Source organism: Mus caroli, chromosome 16, assembly GCF_900094665.2.
Source record: "Mus caroli chromosome 16, CAROLI_EIJ_v1.1, whole genome shotgun sequence".
NCBI classification, from domain to species: domain Eukaryota; kingdom Metazoa; phylum Chordata; class Mammalia; order Rodentia; family Muridae; genus Mus; species Mus caroli.
Window position 1 is genome coordinate 79,746,889 of NC_034585.1, and position 26,093 is coordinate 79,772,981.

At 42.8% G+C, this 26,093-nt stretch overlaps 1 protein-coding gene across 7 annotated transcripts in view; it reads right to left on the reverse strand.

Moving 5' to 3' along the window:
- The window catches only part of App (amyloid beta precursor protein), a 215,778-nt gene that overhangs the window by 162,106 nt on the left and 27,579 nt on the right, over positions 1–26,093 (reverse strand). For all 7 annotated transcript variants that reach the window (XM_029470476.1, XM_029470473.1, XM_029470475.1 and 4 more), the window contains exon 2: positions 3,404–3,571. In XM_029470476.1, the coding sequence (XP_029326336.1) occupies positions 3,404–3,571 (168 nt within the window). The remainder of the gene's footprint in view (positions 1–3,403; positions 3,572–26,093) is intronic.

Genomic DNA, 26,093 nt, shown 5'->3' on the forward strand with positions numbered 1-26,093 from the left:
AAGGAAGGAAAGGGAAGGGAAGGGAAGGGAAGGGAAGGAAGGAAGGAAGGAAGGAAGGAAAGAAGAAAAGACAACCATTCTGTCTAATAAAAGGCAGTATCCAGCCAGTAAAAGGCAGATAGATGTGGCTGTCCAGGACCCAAAGCTAGTAGGAGAAAGATGATTTGATTTGAGGGATACTGTTTTAGAGATGAATGGTGATTTTATAGGACTATGGGCACAGACCCTGTGAGCAATGCCAATGCTTCCTAGCCTATGGAAATAATTGCTGGTGATCCCTGTTCACATCCATGCAACTGAAATGTACTAAGAATCTACACCTGTCCAAGTCAACCTGGGCCAGTCTGAAAAGCTGACACTCTTCTCCCCTTAAGAAGGGCACTGAAGACCTGCTTTTGGCATGCGGTCAGTTTTCGTGGAGGCACACGCTGACCTTGTTAAAAATTACACTTCAGTCGCTCTCATTTTTGACCATACTTGTGGTCTCATCATTTTTCTCTGTTTAGCAATTAACTTAGCTTGTCTCCCAGCACATGACACATGCCAGTTCTGGTCCTGTCTCTGGCCACTTCATAGTGTCTCTTTGTTCCCCTTAAATGTTGCATTTCCCCAAGGTCTAGTCCAAGGCTCCTTTCCAGAAGTGTCACTAAGTGGGTAAAAGGAACAGAAGCACTTGGCCCTGAGGCTGAGGCTTTGTTAAGAATAAAAAGGGATTACAAGTGGTGACATCATCACCTCTGCCCTGTCAGTTTACAGCACTAAGACCTTGGGTCTGCAGCTGTGCTCCTCTTAGGTTAATTAGTGGGTCGACATGGAGATCTTAGCATCCAGAGGCAAATGTCTCAAAGAGGAAGTCACTGGCTCTTATATCTTCTCCACACATTGAAATATTCTTGTAAGATGATTTTCTTTCTTTAAAAGATACTAATTTATATTTACTTATTTTTATATCATGTGTGTTTTCCCCACATGTATGCATGTGCATGTATGTGCACCCACATGTGTGCCTGCTGCCCATGCAATCCACAAGAGGGTATGCACACCTCAGGAACTAGAGTTATCTATCTATCCTTGGTTCTGAGTCAGGAACAAGTGCTCTAAGCTGCTTTGCCATCTCTCTGTCTCCCTCTGCCATCTCTCTGTCTCCCTCATTTGTGCTTTTGAGACAACATTTCATTCTATACCTAAGGCTCAGATTTACCAGTGTAAGGATTACAGGAGAGAGCCACCACACCCAGATTGAACAATGTGATTTAAAGGCTTCCAAGAACCTTCTGAGGGGCAATCTGTGGGGACTCCCCAGCTCATTTCTCTCTTATTCTTCAGATGACCGGATAACGAATTGATTACGACCCTGTCACAGCGACACTGGACAAGCCGAGAGCACTGCTGAGTGGAAATACAAACAAGTGGCCAGTGGACATTCAAGTTTTTTTTCCAGCTTCATGAAAAAAAAACCACACAAAGAGGTGAAATCAACTTTAATCCCATATAGTTTGACTGTAACATCCTTATGACACACAATATAGTCATTTCAAAACGAAATCTATGTTGTATGCCTTTATTGGTATTACATTTCTGAAACATGGCATCTATCTCAACAGTACAGATCTAACTGGCCACATTTCAAGTGCTCAAGCTGTACAAAAAGCATAGGGACTGGAAACTCCGTCACATGGGCTTGGGACCAGGTGTCTGGAATGTTCTACAGTGATACACTGGATAGGGTTGACTCTGAAATTCCAACTTAGTCTCTCCTCTTCTTCAAAAATTAAACCAACGAATGGCTTCAGTGACTTTTCATTGTTATAGAATGCAGACCAAATTCATGAAAATGGCTCACAAACCCTTGATGTGTTAGCCCTTTCTTGTCCAATGGACTGCAGGTGATGAGCAAGGAGAGATGAATGCTACATTAGCTGCAGAAAGAAGAAATCTGCCAAAAGGCTTTCCCCTGCTCCTCCCCCATGGCTATCCGCAAGCAGGCAGCTTGGAGTGGAAAGATCCACTCTGTGGCTCATGCCTGCACAAACCACAAACTAAAACAGAAAATGAAGTTCCCCAGGCATGACTAGGCTCAGGGCAGCAGGAAGTGAGGGCTGTTCCCAGAGTCAAGGAAAATAATCTTTGTAGGATCAATATTCATAGGCTTAAAAACATGTGGTTATTTGTGGAAAACATGGGCTTACGTGATGATCCACAGGCACTAGCAACCATTCACATAGAAATTCAGAAGTCAACATCACGGACAAAGCGTGTGTCCAGCCTTCCTACTGGCCTCTGCTGAAGTCTACTGGAATAGTCGGTCACTGTTACCACTTTGGAATCATGGGAAACTTAGGGTAAAGACAGGTAGCTACCTGAAGAGACAGCCTCCTTCCAATGTCATATAGCGATAAGGACAAGTCCTTGACAACTGTGGATTACTTTCAAAAAAGGCTAGTGAGAAAGGCAAAGAAGACGGAAACTGAGCATCTCTGGTCCAAACATAGGCAATCAGAAATGTTCCAAAACCAGGCACTTTTTGAAAGCTGCTCTGAATCTATATATGGGACATTCCTACCTGATCTCATGGGACAGGCTGCAGTCCAAAAGGAGCTCAAACTAAAAGCACCACATAAAATGACCTTACGGTTGTGAGTGTGAGGGATACAGGAAATAGATAAGAATTTCATGTTCACTTGGGTCCCATCCACAAAGCAGTTCAACATGACCCTTCGAAGACTTCAAATTCTATAAAATCCAAAATACTCTGAACGCAAGCATTTCAGAAAAGGAAACTTCAATCTTCCCTCCAAGCCCCCATATGAACACTCACAACTGTACTTTGGTAATTCCAGTCCCAAGAGATGTGACAACCTCTTCTGGAGCCTCTTTAGGCATCAGCCTCACTCGTGACGACATGTACACAGGCAAAACATCCATATACAAGAAATAAAAATGTATGTTTTAAAGGATAAAAATATGCATCAACAAGGGATGAAGTGGAAGTGACCTTCTGTATCCTTTTCTAGAGTTATCAGCATGAATGTTTACTTCAAAGAGACAATATTACAGGAGAGAAAAGCTAGAAAAATATCAAGTTGTAATTGTACTAAAATATATCAAAGAGGTTGAACAAAAATAAATAATTACATCTAGCACTTTTAATTCCTTTATCCCTTTATTACACAGGCACAGTAGAACATATTAAGCTGTGAAAACTTAAATTTTACCCAGTTTATTGATGGTCATAACACATCGCAATATGTAACTGTGTGAACTGCAGAGTAAAGAAAAACTGTATGAAGGGTATAGTGGATCATTAGGAACCAGGATTTTTTTATGAAAGAAAATATAAATATAAGATGTAAGAAAGTGAATACTTTTAGTGAATGCCGGTGATGCACCACTAGGGACTTACCTCTTGGCAGTACTGCAAGATGCCCTCCTTGGTGCCAATGCAGGTTTTGGTCCCTGACGGGTCTGACTCCCACTTTCCATTCTGCACATTCATGTGCATGTTGAGTTTACCACAGAACATGGCGATCTGGGGTTCTGCCAGCAGCCCGGCGTTGCCATCAGTGGGCACCTAAGAGAATAAGTCCTAGTTAGTAACAGAATTCATAGCTCCACGAAGAACAGAACATATGATGGTGATGCCTAGTGCTCTTCAGTCACACAGCATCCCGGCATCAGCATTGTTGGACTGACTAATATACATGCTACAGACTCGGAAAATGACCTACGGAAGACAGCGTGTTCTTTTTTTTTTTTGGTTTTTCGAGACAGGGTTTCTCTGTATAGCCCTGGCTGTCCTGGAGCTCACTTTGTAGACCAGGCTGGCCTCGAACTCAGAAATCCGCCTGCCTCTGCCTCCCGAGTGCTGGGTTTAAAGGCGTGCGCCACCACGCCCGGCGACAGAGTGTTCTTTAACAGAGTATTTAAAGGAAGGCATTAAGAATATTGAAGGACGTTTGTTCATTCAAAAATTCTTTAGTTTTCCCATAGAAGATTTTGCAGTATCTGTTGGAAGGTTCTAACAATAAAGAGGGATTTCTAACATAAATATAAGCCCCATGGAAGAACCCATATTCTCATATCCCGCAGCTGCTCATACACAGCACAATGCCAGTCCCTGCTTGATGACAAGGCCTAGACTAGAGGTGACAGCAGGATGTCATCAGAGTGCCTCAATGCTGAGCCACTGGCTGCATTGAGTTTTTGTTAGTTTTTATGTTTTGTTTTATTTCAAAACAGGATCTCTCTATGTAGCCTTAAGCTGTCCTAGAATCCACTGTGTAGCCCTGGCTGGCCTGGAATTCACTGTATAGACCAGCGTGACTTCAAATTCAGAGATCACTTGCCTGTGCCTCCTGAGTGCTGGGATTACAGGCGTGTGTCGCTAGGCCAGCTTGTATCTGAGTTTTCGTTAGAAAATTCCACTGGAGAATTAACCATTTTGAAATAAAACAAAACATACAAACAAACAAGGACTCCCTTCGATGCTGTGGCCGCTCAGCTCTTCCACAGGAGGACCCTGCCATCTCCCACCAATCCAGGAAACTGGAAGTCTCATTCTCCACCAGAGGCAAAGTTGTGTCCCAAACAGAATGTTCTGTGAATTTGACCTTAGCCACTCACCCGAGAGTTTGAAGGAAATTCAAAGCCTGGATCTTAGAGACCAAAATATACATCTTGCCAATTTTACTGAAATAAGCAGGTGGGTAACAGGGCAGGGAAGTTAAAGAAAAGTCAAATCATAATCAGCAACCTGTGGGAAAATCCCTGGCGTGGAGGCTAAGGGGAGGCTTGTTTGTGGTCACTGCAAACCTTATTGTGAGCCCTCTTCTGTCCCAAAGATTTCCACAGTTAGCACACCTTGCCATCTTATCCCTAACCAAAGAGAAGTTACAGAACTTTCATTGGAAGTTGGTGAATATGTCATCAAAAGAATCTCATCCTCAACTTGAGGACCATTTCGCCTCAGTAAGAGCCTCACAGCCTCTTCACTCCCACAGGTCAGGTGAGCTCACCACCTCTCACTGAAGGCAAATGCAGAATGCAAAGAGAATTTAAGTAACAAGTTCTCTCCTGGGATAGTCAAGGCCCAAGAAAGACCCCACGATCCTGCCTGCTTCCTGGAAATCATGACCTTGGGCAGTCCCTTCCCATAATGCATTAGTCTGTCTATGCAGCAGACAGACTTGTCAGAAATGGGGATGTGCAAGTTCAAAAGTAAGGTCATGCATTGTGGCTCACTCAGTGTTGGGCAATCGTAAGTGATAGGTTATCTCCGCTGACAAAAAGAGCCAGTTCAAGCCAAATTAAAGTATAAAAACGGGTATTAGCAGGGCAGCTCTTGGGTGAGTTCACTGGCCCCAAGGAATGAAGCCAAGGACGTCACCATTTAGAGGGAGATAGAGGAGGGGGAGAGAAAGAATCTGTGCATGCAGAGAGGGAGGGAGAGAGGGAGAGGGGAGTGGGGAGGGGAAAAGGGAGGAAGGGATGGAGGGAGGGTGAGAGGGAGGGGGAAAGAGACTGACCAAAATATCTGGATTGTGTAGGGAAGACCTCCTTCTGGGGGGAGAGCAAGCCCCTCCCTTGGGCTGGAAAGTTCAGCACAGAGGCAGGGTATGCCAGCCATGCCCTGTAATAAATAGGGACTGAGGGATGCTGGGAGAATCTGGAGGTCAGGCCCACTTGGTTAAATATGCACCTCATCTGTTTGCCCCAGGTCTGAATCCCAAGAATAAGAAGGTCTGACCTCCTTCAGAGCTACACCAGCAAGTTTAGACATAAGCCACACCTCAGTGACACCAATGACATCTGGCTACAGCCATGGGTGACCATAAGAATGTGGCTTTGAGAGCGATCCAGAGGCAGAGCACCTAGAAGGACTCCTAAGTTCCTCACTCACAGAAGCTGAAATGGAACCGCTTGTCGTTTTAAGCTAGTAAGTTTGAGGCAACCTGTCCCACAGCAAGAAACACTAACAGCTCTTGCTCTGCTCTTCAACAGCCTCTGAGCTCTTCTGCTGAACACACCAAATGAGGAACAAACACTTCCTCACTTTTGCCCATGCTTCTACAGTCAGGGGTCAGAGAACTTCCTGAAAGGACCGGCTAGTACGTATTTAAGGCTCGTGCTATATAGGAGAAAGGGCCTTTAACAACATGCGAAGGAATGAAGGCTTTTCCCCATCCAGACCTGTATGTACAAAGCAGGCAGTAAATCCAACATAGCCAACTCCACCCTGTCCGTCCGCATATTTTTTTCCACTGGTCACAAACTTTAAATCGTCTTGTGATTTTAAACACTGGCTGCTAACATTTTCCACTTGCTCTTTTAAATTTTTATTTGTCTTGTGTATGTTGTGAGGATAAGAGGTGTGTGGGGCGGGGATGGTGGACAACTAACTGGCCTAGCAAATATGTTGAAGTTAAAGAACAACTTGTAGGCGAAAACAATTTCTCCCATCATGGAGGTCCCAGGGAATCAAACTCAGGCTGTCAGGCTTGCTGGAGCCTTTATCTGCTGAGCCATCTTGCTGGTCCATTCACTTGTTCCTTAAGGGCCCTGTAACCTGGTTTACTCATCTCACCCTGACCCATCTGCCTCTCAAAGGTTCCATATGACTGCAATGTGAGAAACCAAAGAGGATGTCCTTAGTACCTGTGTCCCCACTGGGCTGATTTGCAACATGTGAATCCTTCTTCCTTAGAAGTCTCTGCCTTTTGGCTTCTGTCACCATGAAATGTCACAGTTGTTCCCTAATCACCCCCTTTCTGAGTCTTATCCTCCAATTCCACCCACAGCTGAGGACATCCTAATGACGGAGCTGTTGTTCCCTTCTGCCTAAAGAGACCTTCCCTTTTCTGCAGATACACAATTACATCAGAACAACACTAGCTGGTGGTGTACCTCGGGGATCAAAGAATTCAACCGAACCATCAGAAGAGTAATTTGAGGTTTTTGTTCCTTGGATTTGTTTTTTAATGGACTAAATTTGTTCTGACACATTCACACGAGTATGGAGTGTCTTCTGCTTACTTTCATCTCCTGTGGCAGTTTGAATAAGAATGGCCCCCATAGGCGCATACACTTGAATGCTTGGTCACCAGGAGTGGCTTTACTAGAAGATGTGGCCTTGTTGGAGGCAGTGTGTCACTGGGAGTAGGTTTTGAGGTTTCAGATACTCAAGCCAGGCCCAGTGACACACTCTCTCTTCCTGCTGTCAGATGAACCAGATGTAGAGCTCTTGCGTCCTTTACCAGCACCGGGTCTGCCTGTGTACCACCATACTTCGGACCAGGATGACAGTGGACTAAACCTCTGAACCTGGAAGCCAGCTCCCGTTAAATGTCTTCCTTTCTAAGAGTTGCTATGGTGATAGTGTCTTTTCACAGCAATAGAGACCCTAAGTAAACCACGCCCACCCTCTAAACCACGCCCACCCTCTGTAACGCTCCTCCCACTCCTGTCCTTTCCTCTCCTCTCTACAAGCCCCTTCCCCGCATTCATGACATTTTGCTTTACTTTATTGCTTTATTCTTCATTGATTTTAAGCTAGCCCGGGCCATCTGCATAGCTACACGCTTGGAACTAGCTGTAGAAGCCCATTGGTCCCATAGTCTGACGCACAACCGATGACAATAAATGATCTTCTCTTTCGCACCTCATGCAATCCAATGGTTAACAATAGCTCAGCACAGGAGGCCCCCCACATCCATGACACTGGCGACAGGCCTAGTATTGTACAGATGGAGCAGCTAAAACCAGTCAAGTCCTTTCCACAACTGTCATCATACTACCTGGCCTTTTTTTTTTTAAATTAAACCTATCAAATAAATTATGCTTTATTTTCCTAAGTGTGATTGCTGAACTTCCTTTCTCTGTCTTTCATACTTCTCTATGCCACCCTCCCTCTTACCTTTAAAATTATTTTAATGCCATCTGTTTGTAGAATACATGTGCTGACAAAAGGTGGTGATCTTTTCCAGATCTCTTCAAAGAAACTGACTACGGCCCTGTAGTCTCCTGATGATGTCATGAGCTCAGCAAAGTGAGTTTAAACTAGAAAATATATGCCTGTGTTCTCTTCGAGTCTTCTGTGCAAGGGGAGTTAATGTTGTAGTGGTTATCGTCACCATCAACTTGGCTGCATTTAGAATCTCCGTGGAAACGAACCTGGGGTGTGTCTGTGGTGAACTTGTGAACAATCTGTGTGGGTTGTTCCACCCAGGTTTAACTGACAAGTAAAGACCCTCCCTGAATACCAACAGGTTCATCCTATGGGCTGGGACCACAGGCATAGTAAAAAAAAAGGAGAGAACAAATTGGTCGCTAGAATTCATCTCTCTCCTCTTCCTGGCTATGTATCTGACACAACCAGCTCTTGATCCTTCTGCTTCCATGACATCCCCACCATGATGGATGCTACCCTCAGAGAGAGAGCCAGCTTGCCTTACTTAAGTTGCTTTTGCCAGATGTTCTGTCTCAGCAACAAGAGAAGCAGCTGATACAAATATTAAGTGTGAAAGCCAATACATAGATAGAAAAGGTTTTAAACAACATATTATATTTCCATAAAGTAGAGCCAGTTTGGGAACTTCAGCTCTAGTCCCTCCAAAATTATAATAGATTACTGAACTAGGAACAGCAGAATTGGTTTTATGTAACATTTTGCTACTTTTTACAAATGTGTACTTAAAAGGAAAAACAAACAAAAACAAACAAAACAAACAAACAAAAACAAACAAACAAACAAACAAAAAAACATGTCTCTAATGGAAAATTCTTTTCCAAATCAGCTGCAGCTGGATATTGAAGAATCAATTAGATCAAACACACAAAGTGAACCAGAAGCCTTTCAGTTCTTCCTGTAGCCCACCTAAGTTAACCCGCACAAGACAACCCTCAGCATCCTCATCTACATCTGTCAACAGGCTGGTTGCTATAAGCAACCCAGCCTCAGAATCCAGCCAAGAAGAGAGCAGCAGCATCAGATATTGGGGCCACACAGAACGTAAGATCTTCCTGCCTCACGCCAGTCCGAACGGGTTTACTCAAACTTCTTTTCCTGAACAAAGTCTCTAAGAAAAAGCTTAATAAATCCCATGTAATGTCCTACTCAAAGCCTGAGAATCTGAACGTTCATAATGTTGAAGTCTTTCGATCCTAGAATGTATTTGCTCTCAGATTCCTCTTCTCCTCTCAAAGTCAACTGGAAGATCTACTCCTCACTTCTAAAAAATATCTCCCTACGTAGAAAAGCAGCAGATGCAGCTTAGTAAGTGGAGAATATGATCAGTGGAATAACCACTTCACTGAACCGTCTCGAGAGCCAAAGTTATGTTCTAATTACTGTGCCTAAGAGATCCATTAAACAACAATGCCTCTAACCTGTAAGTCCCTTGCCCAAGGACAGATCCTTTCTGAGAGGCTGGAAGCTGCTCCCCTGAACAAGTTTGCTTGACTTAACTGCACTAGGTGCATGCAGACAGGAATTATCTCAGGATGTAGTACCTTTGGCCCAGAGTGGATGGGTGTAGGTAGGAGGTACCCAAGCAGGAAGTACGTCTAGATCTACACTTGCTCTGGATGGACCTGATGGGAAACATGGTGGCCTGTTGGGGTTGCCTTTTTAAACCTCTGCAGAAGGTTACTCTTTACTGTTTCCTGGGACCCCAGGAATGGACCCGGCCAGAGTTCATCATCCTGACCAGTATTTAATTAAAAGTTTGCTTCAAATTTGGATCAAAAAATTCTTTCAGTGGTCTTATTCTCAACCAGTGGGATTAGCACCACCAGGTTATTTTTTTTTTTTTTCAGAAATGTAAGTCAACAGTGCGGGCTAGAACCGATACTGTACACAGGTGGCTCTGCGTGGTTCGTGTGGTTTTGTGGAGGCTGCATATGAAAATAACCAGTATGGATTGCTGCCGCCATCCTGAAACTGGAGATATTTTTCCCATGGGAAAACAGTGTTCGGTGCCAACAAACAAAACAGCCAGCTGAAACAGTAGGTGTTCAGCCATGGCTTCAAAAGCAAAGAGGCTACTTAAAAAAACGCTGAGCTACAGGCACGGAAATATTACTCTTAAAAACACGGCTAAACTTTTTGGAAACAAACCTTTGCTATCTTGAGCCACAACACAGAGAGCAAAGAAATGCCATGGACTCTCCTCATGGTACTGTAGCTAGATGTTGGCCTTAAATCAGCACAGCTAAAATAAAGGTAAACATATGGACTTGACTTGGACCCATGTGCAGAGGGTGAATGTGGAAACCTACACCTCCAACCACTACCATTTACAATGAAGTGAAGAGGCAGTGTCTGGAACAAGCTCTCTTTCTGCCTTTCAAACAGGGCGCTCCTTCTCTCCAGGAACTTTCTCTCCTTTTCATTATCAAGATCAAAATTCCTTATAGAACGAGTTTGGCAGCATTCTTCACCCCAGTCCAAGCTAAGAGGGGCTTGAACAAGGAGCTCTCTGTTTTCCTGGCTAAAAAGTCCAGCTTGGCAAGACGGGGCATGGATCCATCGCTTGGCCCCATCAGTGGATTTATGTCGTTTTAAGGTTTCTGGCTAATGAAGACCATCTGGTTTCTACATCCAAGCAGGCTTCTCACTGGCCTGAATAATTCTCTCTCCTATGGTGCAGTATTTGGTATTTTTTTCTTCTTTGGGTGGGATTCTTGTATAAGCTTAAAAAAAAAAAAAGACGGATTCTATTTCTATCCTGTCCTTGGTTTTCCTTGCAGAAATAATACTTGCTTGCTCATAACCTAAGCACAGTTCAATTACATTACACACACACACACACACACTGTACACTCCAAGTTTCTTTTAAATTCAACCCTGAAAGCCTTCTCCCCTTTCAAAGGTCATGAACTGATTTCCATAATGACAATCTAGGAAGTTTGCCTGTGAGCTCCTTTTAAGGATGAATAATCACTATGAGCAAATTTTGCGCTTCCAACCAAAAGACAAGACTCTTCCAGGAAGGGTCCCTCTAACCCATCATCCACAGAGGACATACGCAGAGCATTGTTTCATCAATAACAGGAAACTAGGGTTTAAATTACAATCGCAGAAAGGAAAGAAAGTGCAAAAATCATTTAGGCCAACTTGAAGCAGGACTAGACTAAGATTTCATCCGTGGCTAGCGTGTCAGAGGCAGAGAGAAGTTGGCCACTGTCTGTCAAAGGCAGATGCATATGTGTGTGGGGACAAAGAACAGAATTGCCTACCAAACACGTACAGCTGTTAGAACCCTGCTCCTCAAATTACTCACATGGTGGTCACAGCAAGTCACAGTACCTTTACAGTATAGCCATGTCCAGCCTGAGTTCCAGCCTACAAGGATCTGTCACAAGTGAGTAGAGAAGGGGGGAGGGGCAGGGAAATAACCCCTTTCACAGACTTAATGTAGGTAGTTTTCACACCTGGAAACTTGTCATTCTTTGGAGTCACTTGCTGATGTAGCTTCAAATTACAACTCAGCGCTCTTAGAAGCTTTTCCTGGCTTCTGTGGACGCCATGCTCTGCAAATGTGGGGCCACACAGGTGTTCTCCAGCTGACCCCAAAACTCTGCCCCATATCAAGGCTACTGAAGCATGCTCCCTGCTGATGCCCAGCAGGAAATCAAGAGGTCTATTGAAAGCAGCAGCATTTATCATTCAACACCCACGAGATTAATAACTGCCGCTGAAAGCTTGCATTATAGGAAGGCCTAGCAAAGGCTGGCAGCCTGCTGCTTAACCAACTATAAATGAATTAGAAATTGGAATTTTTTTTAAAAAAAGAAGTATTTGTGAGATAACCCAAGGATTAGGTTCAAAGTTATTTTGCAATCCATCAAATGCCTATTTAGGTCCCCACTACCCTTTTTAAAAAAAAGACTAGAATTTGAACTGCTCGCTGCACAGGAACATTCCTGGAAAGCACCTCTGTACACAGGCTGATAACACTGATAAAAACTTCAGTGACTCCATTCAGTTTGCAACGCTGCTGATTCAACACGACAATTAATTATTATTTTCAGGCTATCTCAAGCCCAGCTAAGGAGCCAAACCTTGCCCATCTTTGTTGACCTAGCAACTGGAGTAACAAATCAAATCTTTTGGAATGTATTAACCTAATAAAAACCTATCCTCCACCTATGGAAAGACTTGGAATGCTATCTATCAGGTTGGACTGGGAGGTTGTAGTTGAGATCCTTCGGCTGGCTGTAACTGCTCTCCTAATGTTTCCACTGGTGTATTTTTTAAATACCTTGGATTTCTAACTCTCTTTGTTCTATACTTTCTAGAGCATTCTTGATGGGCCCTCACTGAGCTGCTTTCCGGATTTGAGTTTGTGGTTGTTGTTTGTTTGTTGTTTGAGATGGCCTCAAGAAGGAGAGATGGTGCAGCACTTAAGAGCACTGACCCCCCTCTAGCAGAGGTCCTGAGTTCAATTCCCAGCAACCACATGGTGGCTCACAGCCATCTGGATATGGGATCTGATGCCCTCTTCTGGTGTGTGTCTGAAGACAGCTACACTGTCTTACTTTATCAAGTCGAATCTACAATGATGCATTCACCTTCAGAGAAACACTACAGTTAGAGAATGTAACGGTCATAGTTTGGGTTTGGAGTGTCCCCTAAATGTCCATGTCAAAGGCTTGGCTGCCAGCCAAGTAGGGAAACCCTTAACAGGTACTAAAAGTCAAGTCATTCACTATGCCTCTGAAAGGGAAAAGAGATACAATAGCAACTAATTAAGACTTCGTTCTACCCCTTTGCATCTGGGTCGCCATGATGTATTGTGTCAACAGGTCTATAGCACCAGATCCAAGACCCAAAATAAACCTTATCCTCCTTTGAAGTTGATTATTAAAGGTAATTTGTCAACACAATTGAAACTCTGGAGGCAAGTCATTTTTTTTAAGGAGACTATAATGAAAATAAGAATAGTTAATATGAAAAAAAACAAACCACTTCAAAAGAGACTGATTGTATAGGACGTATATGAGGTTAGCATTTTCCCCAATGTCAAGCCTTCTAAGATATAACCTATATGAAACCCATCCCTGTTTAAGACACTTGCTGCTGGGGAACCTCAATTTCTGCCGCACCTAGCCTATAAATAGGACTCAAGGGACAGTGATGGAGGCTGAGCTAGGCTTGCTTATAGAGCTAGCTGTGAAATGCTTGTTGGTCTTTTGTCTTCACTGATCTTTGTTTTGCCGAGAGAGGCTGAGAACTTTTGCTGGCATTCCTGTTGGCCTTGGTCCCTCCTGCTGACTCAAGTGGAGGTTGAGGCCTGGCTGTCTCTGATAGGTAGTGCCACCACTGCTGATTCATGCTTGCTATACCGACTTTGCCAAACTGTACTGCTGGTGTATCCGTGAAGTGTTTGTGAGTGAGTCAAGCTGCCCTGTTAACCTGTAAACTGAACTGCTGATTGATAGACAAAACAAAAGGGAGTTGCTCCAAAGAACCATTTCTAAACAGATGTACTTTCCCTGTATCCCTTTCCACTATATCTGGTGGGTAGAGGGCTAAAAGGGAGGTTAAAGCATTTAAGAACCATCATTAAAAGTAAGCCTTGGGGGGGGGGGGAATGAGTGTCACAACTAAAAGTCAAAATATTACCACAGACCTCACTTATAAATAGACTTTTGCTTGAAAATAAGCAACAGTGAAGACTTGTGTTTGGTAAATGTACCTTCAGGTTTGCTTCCCGTCGTCTTTTCTATCAGACCTTGGGCCTCACTATACACAGTAAATACCTTCCCTTAGCAAGTGAAAATCTCAACTACTAGCTGCATTGAATAGCAGCCTTCTAAGCCAGAACTGCCGTAAACGTCCAGTATGTGATGCATGACAGGACTTAGGACCAGCATTGGTGTATGATCCATATGATGCTGGTTCTTACCATAGATCTGGGAATGAAAAACCTAAGTAGAAGCAATCTTCTTCTAAGCATCAGCCCTGAAGCCTATAGGGAGATGCCAATCGACTGCTACCAAGTTCTAGCTCTGACTAATTACACAGTCCTCCTCCGATTCTTTCTCTTTGAGACGTCTGCAAAGACACGATTTAGCCACCTGAGGGTTTTTCAGTTGTATATATTTTATTTTGGCCAATACATACTTACAAGGAAATATTTCGAATGTGGATACAATGTTTTATCAAGTAGACTATATCTCTACTCACACTTTACATAGAGCTATATGAATAGGAAATCCTGTACTAATTGTGGTCAGTTGTGTACAAATTTCATCAGCAAACACGTCACTATGGCCACGGTTCCCAAGGTGAAAGCAATATATGCTCAAATGGGTGTGGCATACCCAGTGAGGGTTCTTACCACACATTATTCTGAGAAACGCATGTACATATTCATGTAAAGATACCAAGAGACCAGTGACCAACTCAGACAGGACTGAAGTGAATCTAGGTCTTCACTTGAGCAACCATCTGTGGCCTTAGGACGTCACCTTTCTCTGTGTACCAGAGTCACAGAGAATGCTTCAGGATGAGAGCGTGAATCACTCTTTTACATGAGCAGAACAAATATTTACATTGTATCCCTTGGTTTAGTTCTATCCAAAGCTTCATAACATTGGCTCATCTGCCGTTCCCCTGCGTTTATACCTCTCATGGTATTGTATTTTTACCACAGGGGCACTGGGTGTAGCAGAAACTGCCTTGTGGGCACAAGAAAGACTCAGAGCGAATACGGAGTCCATGTGAAAATTGGTGGTCACTTAAAAACAGCATTCCTGTCCATTGTTCCAGTCGCTTTCTGTTACCTTATCTCTCTTAGGGTAAGCCAAGATTATTTGTTCTCCAGGGTTGTAAAGAATACTCAAAGGTTTCTGTTTCCAGCTATGTGCTTGATAAGAACAGGGAGACTATCCTTCTCAAATAACTTAGAGTCAGGCACTATCAAAGATGCCTCCCTATTCATGGCCTCCAGCCATACCAAAACCAAAAAACAAAACAAAAAACACTTTTTCAAATTGCCATTCCTTTTGCAACAAAGGCTCTCAGAACCACAATGCTGGAGGGGGGTGGACTATAATTCTGAAAGGGATATAACAACACTCTATTTTGTGTTAGGGGGGCAATTTGAAGTGGAAAGTGATAAGAGCAGTGAAGTCTTTACTGCCAGCTAGCATCCAGCTAAACATTGTAAGTGCAGAGCGAAGGCTTGTGTTTAGTTTGTAAAGTACAAACAAGATAAACGCGACTCCACCTCCTGTGACAACTTCCTTGCTCTCTACAACGTGCCTGCCTCCCTCCCACAATGAATACAAGAGCTAAAGAATGCCCGGCATAAAAAATAAAAACATAAAAATCAAAATGCAAAGAAATTGTCGATATTGACAAATCTGTGCAACGATACAAAATAAACCCCGACTTAGGGATATATAAGATTTTTGCAGTGGGAGCAAGTGGAGAAAAGAAAACACAGAATTCCCTCTTAGGCCATTACCAATTGCAGCTGAACTTGGCCTGACCTCGGGACATTCTAAAGGCAAAGGCTCACAAAGCAAGGGGGATTTCTGAGCCAGGCAGCTCCGTTCACTTCCTGGTGCTCGGATAGCACATTCCTGAGAGGAGTAACATCAGCTTGTCCCACTGGGCTCCAGGATTGCACAAACACAGTGGCCAGCCATACTTCGTGAATGAAGCACCCAATCAGCTACTTTGTTTTGTTTTAGTTCTTGCAGCTGAGATGCCTTCAGCTGCACAAAGGGATTCTCAAGAGATTTCCACTCCTAACCTAACACTTGAAGTGAAAGAAAGGCTAGTGAACTAGTGAATGGAAAATACTTTGAGGATCATACGGGAAACCAACAGCTGACAGATAAGCCAAACTCAAACTCGGTGCTGATGGCTACGGAGTCCTTGCCACTTCCAGCAGACAGGACAGAATTGTCTCGGTCGGTCAGAGGCAAAGTTTCAGGGAAGTTCTGGTTTGGTGACTTAGGGTCATGTAAACATTTCCAAGGAACTAAGCATAGCCACAGAGAAGGACTGTGGGGAGATCCAAACCAGTGGTACAGGCTCAGACAAGGCTCACCTCAGAACAGAAAGCACTGAAAGAATAAAGAAAGGTAGGATGGTGGTGTCTCACTGGACACACCACAGGACGGGGGCACTTGTATGGATTAGGCACAATGATGACTGGAGCAGATAAGAAGCACAGGAGAGTGTGGGAAGGAGTCACGACATCTCAGGATGAGCAGCTAGGCAGCCTTGAGTATATACTAAATGAAGATACATGGAACTACTGCCATAGCCAAAAAACCAGAAGAGAAGGATGCTCGTTGGTGTAAGAGGATGAGCCAGCCCCTTCTCAGCCCCTACAAAAGTGAATTGTATTGCAGGAGAATGCACGTAAGAAAGGAAACTGGCAGACAGGACTGCTCCTAGGTATAGTAGAGGAGAAAGTTCACTGTAAATATGAGGGAGAGCATAGCCAGAGATGGAAACATCTGGGACAGCCCAGAGTAAAGATGAGGCCGGCAGTGTGAGGAGAGCCATAAAGGGAGAGGGAAGATCAAGACAACAAAAGGACAGGAGGTCACAAAAGGACCATTGGATCATACAGAAAAGAGCCAGAAGAGAAGGGTAGCCCAGCCTTTGGGCTGGAGAGTTCAGGGGGAGGGGTATGCCAGCCATTTCCTATGACAGGCGGGGGGGGGGGGCGGGGGGGGGAAGGAACTCCACTGTCACCATGTACGCCCTGTTCTCCAGGGATGTTCTGACAGATCTATAGAGGTTAAGTCCTGAAATGGAGATGGAGATGTGATATGGGGCTCAAGCTACATCATTCTCTGGAGTATAAGAGGTGATAGGAAGATTTAAGTCCTACTACACAATCTATCCAGAGAGTGTTCACACACATACACACACACACACACAAACCACACTGATACAGATACAGACACTTTTGTTTGAATAAACCAAGCAAAATGCACATAGCTGTGATTTTTAAAATGATGGCACCATGTATTACAATGGCTCCTTCTTTCCTGGGGCTGTTTTCTACATGATTCTATATCATTCTAAATAAGGAAAATGGAGGCAGTAATTAGCAAGAGCATCCTTCTCAGACCCTCAGGAAGATGGGTTTTCAGTTCTCACAAACACTCGGTTTTACACTCACAGTGTAGTTTTCAGTGAAGGCTTACCACTGATTCCACATGTGTAGTTCAACCATGCAGTGGCTCTCCACTGGCTAACTCCCATGGTTCTGAAGTCACTTTGCTTCCAGAATTGTTTCCATGTGCAAACGCAAGGTCATTGGGATAGTCGGTCATCACACTATGGTTGGCCCTGCTTGTACCTACCATGAAGACATCAGGGTTCCCCCACAGGCCACCCTCTCCCAGGAAACCGAAGTACTTGGCTGAAAAATCTCAACAGTGTGTTGGTTGAAATTCTAAGCTAAGCGTTTAAATCTTTAGGAGAAAACTCATTTATTATTTACCTCTGTGTTTCTAAGAGAATACATCAAAATTGGCCTTGAGTCTTAGGTAGAGTGGTAAGGCTCGTGTAAAGCATGCATGAAATAAATCCTGGTCAATTTCCAACAGGAAAACCAAATACCAACATGTACTCAAACAGAGGTTGAGTCCACGAGTCTCTGCTTCTCATACATACCAAAATAATTAATCCAAACGACAAAATGTGACGTTATAACCGTGAATCCTACAATACAATACAAAGGGGGATAAAACATTACAAATATATTAGGATGAAGCCCCACTCTGACTCCAATGATCCAAATTCACAGGTTAAAAAGCAAGGTAATCCCTTCAGTACGTGATCACACGGGATAGGCCATAATTACATTATATACAGTAACGGACACACCCCTTCATTGTGTTCATTCAACTTATAATTTATCAGTCAAGAACAGGTGCAGGTGATCTTAACCACCCTACATAACTGTAGGCGATGGGCTGGTCTCTGCTTCTGAGCACATCCACAGAATCTCATTCTAGTGTCCTTCCTGGTTCCAAGATCAACACAGCCAGCTGGAATCCTCTTTGTCACTAAAGACTTCCAAATAGTCGTCATTGTTTCTTTAAGTGCCTTAGACCAACTCAGAGAAGCTACGTCACTGGAAACTATTTGAATAATGTATTAACTGTTCTGGGATAACAACCATATGTACACATATCATTTGTATCATTTGATTACCTAATGCAAAACCCTTATGAACACTTATGAATTAAAAAATGTTTCCAGAAACTTCCCCGTGTCTTGCATCTTTAGTCAAGTCTAATCCATCACTGCCTATATCTAGAAAATTCAGAGTATTGGTTCAGGGTTGCTCTAGGAACTGGATAACAGAACAAATCACAGAAGAGATTGGTATGTTTGTATCATGAGAAAAGGTCCTATTTAGAATTTAGCATTTATAACTTTGAAGAGAGAGCCTTTTGATTTTCTCTCTCTCTCTCTCTCTCTCTCTCTCTCTCTCCTCCCTTCTTTCTTTCTTTCTTAGAAGAATTATTTATTTATTTTATGTGTATGAGTACACTGTAGCTGTCTTCAGACACACCAGAAGAGGGCATCAGATCCCATTACAGATGGTTGTGAGCCACCATGTGGTTGCTGGGAATTGAACTCAGGACCTCTGGAAGAGCAGTCAGTGCTCTTAACCTCTGAGCCATCTCTCCAGCCCAAGCCTTTTGATTTTCATCCTTAGTTCCTTTCTCTCTGAAATAGTTTTCAATGCCTAACCTTAAATTCCAGTTCAGTAATACACAGGAGATGTATATAGTGAGTGAGCATTTAAAAAAGCTACCCAGATTGACCAAGCTTGCATTCAACAGGAAGAAGAAAAAAAAGAAGTGTATGCAGGCACAAGAAATTTCCTGACCCATCTACAGACAACAGAGCTACTGAATGGACAGCCACTGAAGCCTCCTGAACGCTACCCACACAAAGATGTTTGCTGTGTACTCAGGGAGCCTGAGAGGAGATTTTCTGCTCCACAGAAAATGCTGACTGTATAAGCAGATATGACACACTGCTTTAAGGAATGTCTTATGCCACTTGAAATAGACAATCTTTCCCCATTTATCTGCAAGATGTCTGCCTGCCAAGTTGTCTCTAGGAGACCAACGAGTAAGGACACTGCAGCTCATATGTCGTCACTCCCAGCTACGAAGCGACAAGTGCAGTGTGTGTGGTAGAGCTGACTCACCAAGGCCGTGTGGTATTTTAAACCTTCTCCGAGCCCTTAGAGCCCTTAATTCCCAGTTCAACGGCAAAGTGAGCTCTGGTGGCTAATACGTGGATGATGAACTTCCATTCTTGACAGCTCGTTCGCAGTGGATCACTAATTCTAAATGAGACGAAGGAGCACAGTTCAAACTGTTAAGGCTGTCTTGGTTCATCTAGGTAGCTACAGCAGTCAATTTTTGTCCTAGGTCTGGGCACGGCAGCCACCGGTGTCTGTAGTTTTGAAACTGAGGTAGGAGGGCATGGATTCAAGGCTAACATACCAAGATTCTGAAAATAATAGAATAAAGAAAAATTGTTTCTTATAAAGAACTTCTCATATGGACACATTTTTTGTAGTATAAACTTATTAATACTAAATTACTAGATCTATCATTAGGTGGTTATCTATCAGAACAGCCAAGTGGTATTTGAGAAATTTAAAAGTATGACTATAGACCTTACTTAATTCTTAAATGAATGTTCTCAAAAACTGGTTTATAGAAAATGCCATTTCAAGGAGGGGGGACGCATTCTGTTTACAAACACGGGGAGAAGCTCCTTCATGGTATCTGGAGAGTAGAAGCGTTGGGTCACTTTAACCAAGCTTTCTCAAATGCATTTGGCTAGGAGGTCCATTTACACAGTAGGGGAGAGCTCACCCAGACCCCTCCATTACATGTTCCTTTTATAAAGAGACAAGTTTGAAGAGTTTTAGAAGGTATCTTTTATGTTACACATACATATATCTTGCTTCCATACAGAGCAACAAGTTTTTAAGAAGTCGAAATAATAGCCATCCTTAAAGCAAACATCGGGCTACAGCGTGCTAGGCCGTTTGAAATGGGTGACCAATCATAACTTAACTAGTATTTAAGTAAAGTGAATAAAACCACAAGAATCCTTCCAGGGAACAGGAGTGGTGAGTGCTATTATAAAACTCCTGCAGAGCCACCATGCCAAATGAGGAGAGGAGACAGGAAGTAAACAGGCTGAGAAAAAAAAAATCTGAGGTTGCAAAGGCCTGTGGTATTTCAGAGGTCAATCGCAAGAATTTCGAATGTGTATGTAAATAAAATTCAGGAACTTACAAGGATAAAAAAACCAAAAAAACAAAAGTCCTCGATCTTATAAGGGCCTTATACAGGGTGAAAGTCAAGGTGTTGGGTTTTTTTTTTTTTTTTTTTTTTTTTGGCTGGGTCTGTTTTGCCTTTTAGACAATACAGGTAAAATGAACAAAGATGGTTTGTTTAAAGTTCCAGCAAGACCGGATGGCACATAGATGTCAGCACTCAGAAGGCTCAGGGTCAGAAAGAACGTTGAATTTGGGGCTGGGTTGGTCTGTATAGAAAGACACTGCCTCCCCTCTCAAAAAAAAAAAAGTTTTCATTTTACAAAATAAACATGAAATGACTGATGATAGATGTATATATTCAAACCCCATCTCTAGGTTCCAAAATGACACTTGCAAAATTTAACAAAATGGCATCAAGTAAAGATGATTAGTGAACGAGAACCAGAAGAGAAAGGGCAGGAGCTCCGGATGCCAGAATCGGCTGAAGTGCACTCCTGCATGTCCTGCATGTTATGCATGTCCTGCAGCAGCTAAGTAAAAAGATGACGTAATGGCCAGAATCTTACTATTTGGTAAATACTGCTATACTTATGGGTACCACATGACATGGTGAATACCATACCAAGGCCAACCGGCTAAACGTCCCTTAGAAGGACAGAGTGAAACGCAGGAAATCTCCACCCCTCGGAGCAGGCAGAGCAGAGCGCCTTCTCTGTCTTGTTTAAAACACAGGATGCACACTGCTGTTTAATGCATGGAAAAGATTGCTGATGGTGGCATCTCATACGGTCACAGAGGATATCGAGCCAAATGTTGTAAAAAGTCATGTGAAAGACAGACACATTATTTGAGGATCACAGAGTTTCTTTCTATTTACCTGGCACTGGCTTGCAAAAGACAAGAAATGACTAATTAAGAGACTCATCCCTAGGGAAGACTCCATCTCACACTCTTAGCATCCCTTAGCTGTCTACAGTTATTTGTCTAAAGATGGGGCCTCTGTGAAATTTCTGCCTTCCACCTTATCATGTCTAGTGGTCGTATCGCTGTTCAGGTGACCATACTGTTGACATTTCCTGGGTGTAGCTTCTCTGTTAGTTCTAGGAGACACAATCTCACCTCACGCTTTTGGTCCTCTGGCTCTTACAGTCTTTCTAGCCACTGTTCCAAGATGTTCCTTGAGTGTTGGGTGCAGGAAATATATTATGTTGTAGATGGGTCCATTAGAGCTGAGCCCTGCATGATCACTTGTTTTCTGCTTTTTAGCCAAGTGTGATTTTCTATAATAGTCTGCAGAGAAAAACTTCTCTGATGAGAAATGAGAGCCACTCTCAATGGTGGTACACTTATGTGTGTGCAATCCTGGGCCATAGCCTTAGAACAACAAAACAAAACAAAACAAAACAAAACAAAACAAAACAAAACAAAACAAAACAGAGAAGGAGGATAGAAGGAACCAGAGAGGTAAAGGACATAATAAGAAAACTTATAGAATCAACTAGCCTAGGTCCATTAGGGCCTACAAAGACTGATCAAACAGAGAGCATGCATTGGACTGACATAGCCCTTCTCCATGTATGTAACAGGTGTACAGCTTGGTCTTCATGTGGGACTCTTAACAGCAGGAACAGGGGCTGTCTCTGACTCTACTGTCTGCTTTCGGATCCCTTTCCCCTAACTGGGCTGCCCTGTCTAACCTCAATAGGAGAAGATCTATCTAGTCTTACTGCAACTTGACATGCCAAGGTGGGTTGATATCCATAGGAGGTCTCCCCTCCTTTGAGGAGAAAGGGAGGACAGGAGAATCGTGGGGATGGGAGGGGAGGTGGAGGGGAGGGGAGGGGAGAGGGAGGGGCTGGGAGGAGAGGAGAGGAGAGGAAGGTAGCCACAATTAGGATGTAAAGCAAATAAATTAATTAATAAAGAAAATACAGAACGGGTGAGATGACAAGGTCAAGGGGATGCTGCTCCTTCCGTTGCTTGGTAACAGAACAGAAGTACAAGGCCCTAGGTTTGATCCCCAGCGGAGTGTGGAGTGAGGTGACTGAAGGGAAAGAAGGAAATGAAGACGAAAATTCGGAAAGGAATTTTTCCTGTAGAAAAAAAAAGCAAGAGGCTGGCACAGTGCTGGGCATGTTCCTGGAATCACAGCACTGTACTATGGAGGTTAAGGAAAGCAGGGGGATGAGGAAAGGGCTAGCATGGGCTACATAGCAAGAGCCTTTGAAAGAAATGAGAGAGGGGAGTGATGGGAATGGAGCTGAGGAGGAGAGAATGGAAGAATGAAAAGGGGGCCAGAGAGGGAGGAGACACAAGGAAGATCAAGGGAGGGGAGAAAAAAGGAGAGGGGGGCACACCCCACTCCTTTAGAAAAGCTTGCCCAACACAAGTGTGTCCTGGAGCTGACTATAGCAACACATGAAAACTAATAACCCTTCTTTCCCTTTAAGCTAGAGGTTCAGTAAATAGCCCAGGCTAGAACCGAACGCCCAATCCTTCTGCCTCAGACTGCTGGCATTACAGACATGACCACTACATCCAGCATAATGTCTTCTTTAACACTTGGAAAGTTCTGAGAATCAAGGTCAAGGTCCTTCCTGAGTTTTATACAACTGGGAACTCTGGAGAATTTCTGTTCTAGGTACTCTGACTTCACTAAAATATTCCAAACCATTAAGATATGTATACAGAAATGACTCAGCTGCTTGGCCAAGACTACGCTGAAGGCTAATTCCTGTCTCCATATTCATTCGAGTCTGGACAGCACAAGTATGTGAACTTAAAACACCAAAAACAGAGACTTCACCTTGATTGAGCAATTCTTATTTTTAGTAGCAGCCCCGCTCCCGTCCTTCCTCACCATCATAGAAAACAACAAATCTGAAGCCTGGGGTGGGAGTAAGGGGGACCCTGCTTAAGCAGTTAAAACCATCCTTTAGATGGGAATTTACTACAAAAAAGAAATTCTGTTTTTCCATTGAGTACACCTATCTTGGGGCAATATAAATTTACGTCATCAATAAAATAGTGAAAGGGTCCATGAAATAGAATACTGCACTATTTACCAATGCCATGGCTTACTAGCAAAAATATAACAGAATTCCAGTTCATGGGGATTCTTATCAACTTCTTTCTTTCTTAAAGACACCAGAGCAGAAAGCAGTGTGTTCAGCAAGGCATTTAAATACGTTGACTCCTTTCTTCTAAGAGAAAATCGACAAACTAGCATTATTAGTTTTGTCTGTACCTAAATCATTATGGAAAAAGAAAGTACCTATTATGGTATGTACAACTTTAAGTATGAAGGGACAATATTTTATACAAGCCAAAAGGAATGATAAACTAGAGAAAAAGCCCTAATCAAAGCAAACCCCTCTGAATCGAAAAGCAATTCAATGGCAATAGACTTAATATTGTCACCAAATTCAAGTCATCTTAAAGATCCAACAGCTCTCCTAAGGGGAGCATAAGCAACATTAACACGATCTATAATTATGACCTTGAGATGAAACGACATCCAGGTCTGGATTATCAAAAATCTGATGTGACGAGCCACTAAATGAAGGATTCCTCTTGCAAGCAGGGACATTTAGAAAGGAATCTCATCAAGATAAGACATTATATCATCATAAAAAAATTATGCTTGACATATGATATTTAAGGAACATCAAAGAAGCCTCCATGTAAAGGGAACAGAGAAGTTATTAGCAATGCCACATGCTCACGTTCTGAATAAAGTTCAGCCTGAAATATATACCTTAGTTAGACATTGCAGCAAATCGTTCATTCATGACAAAAAAAAAAAAAAAAACCAAAACCAAAAACAAACCTACAAATTGAACATTGTATAATGAATTAGATTATCTGGACGCATAAAATATTCTTTTCAAAAGTTAGTATCAGTTCTTCCTTACATTTAAAGACTCGGTCCCCCACTGTTCATTTCCCACAGGCCTGCTATGCAATTGTGCTTTCTGCCTGACTTGTTCAGCATCTCCATATTTACTCATCTCTATAAGTACGGAATCCTCTGGCTTAGTGCTTACCCAAAGAGCACATAAACACTGGGTTGTTCCTATTCTGTTTGAAGGGGAAAAGCAGCACTAAGTTAGGCCACAGCGCAGAGTTCTTTGCATTGAATCTTCAAACCCCTTCTAAGAGTAATAATCTGTGGTGACTCAGAAAAGATCCCTCCCTTTAGTGTCTCTACCTAATTTTAAATATTTGTGCAGTCACCCTAAGGATTGCCTGATGTCAAGAACAGTAAAATAGATAGGTAACTGGTCTTCCTACTTCAATCCAATCTACACTAGAAGTTCACTATATTTCATTGCTGAAACTCAACTCAAGAAAAGGTTGTAACTTACTGGCAGCCTAAAAAAAAAAAAGAGAACCTATTCACACATTCAGTTATTATTACCACTCTAGCTGGGATTTTGATGTCAGCAACTGACGTAATTGTTTGTGTCATGCTAGATCCAAATTGCTTTTCAGTGTGCTAATTGCTTGTTATGTATGATTGGTCAGGGGACGTATCAGTAGACTCATCTAATCAGTAACAGATTAGAGACTCCATCTTGTTACACATATTTTGGACTAAAGCAACTAATTAACCAATAAAATAAGAGAAAAACCAACCATAACTAGTAAGAGAGAGCTTTCACCACCCAATAGGATCTGGTTGACTATGTATTCAATAGATAACTCATAATAAATCTCCCTTCCTGTCCCGCATCAGAACTTTAACTTAGTGTTGACCTTGACTTTGAACATGAAAAGCGTAAGTTTCTGTCTCTAATCCACTGACTTGGAGTCACACGGCAGGGATCTTTCAAATGCAGTGAAGACAGGACTGAGCAGGTGTCTGCCCACCCTTTGTTGTGTTAGACCTTTGCTTCTGCTTTTTGTTTTATTCTATATTTCATGGGAACTTCCAAAGTATTAGTGTTTAGCAGTTAAGAGGCAACTGGCCAGGTTCTAATCAAACTGGCAGGGGAAAAAAAAATCCTACTTGAAACTTGAATCTACAGGGGGTACACACTGTATAAAATCCTGTCTTAAACCTGTCTTCTCATGACAACTCGCTGAAGATAGGTGCTTACTCTGTGGACTTAGAACAATGTGTGACAGACTTAAGGGCAGGTGTCCAATAGCCTTCAATCCTGCTTCACCTTCCAGCTTGTCCACCCAGCCCGCGTGGTGAGGTTGGCAATGTTTTCCTCCACCTCTTCACTACAACTACTAGTATCGTCACCGATCCTCAGTAGCCTTCCTTGGATTCTTTCTTCCATGGATTTTCAGGCATTATAACAGGAAGCATAATTATTTTCTTTTATAAAACAATATGCTTTTCATACTAGGTTTCTCTGTGATTCCAGGGGAACACAGTCACTTGTCTCCGTTGGGTCCCCACACAACAGGGGTGATTATCTTCTGTGACTCAGAGCTACTGTGAATAAAGCAGGATGCAAACTGAGAATACATTGTTTTTTTAACCCAGGATTTTATAAAGATTCCTCTAAAACTATAACTGACCATTTTTCTCAGAGTCAAGATAATTCGACATTTCATAAACCCTACAAGTCTGACGCACTCAGTGGACTCAGAGTAAAAATGTACCGCCCTTCATTCATCCCTAAGATTATTGTTCAGAATCAGCCTACCTTAGCATTCCATCAGGCCTCCCTGACCTTTGCACTCATCCTTCCAAGGAGTAGACAGGAAGAGATATCCCTTATTAGAACCAATCTCTGTGTATAATCACTTAGTAAGCCAGGGATAAAGCCAAGATTAGCC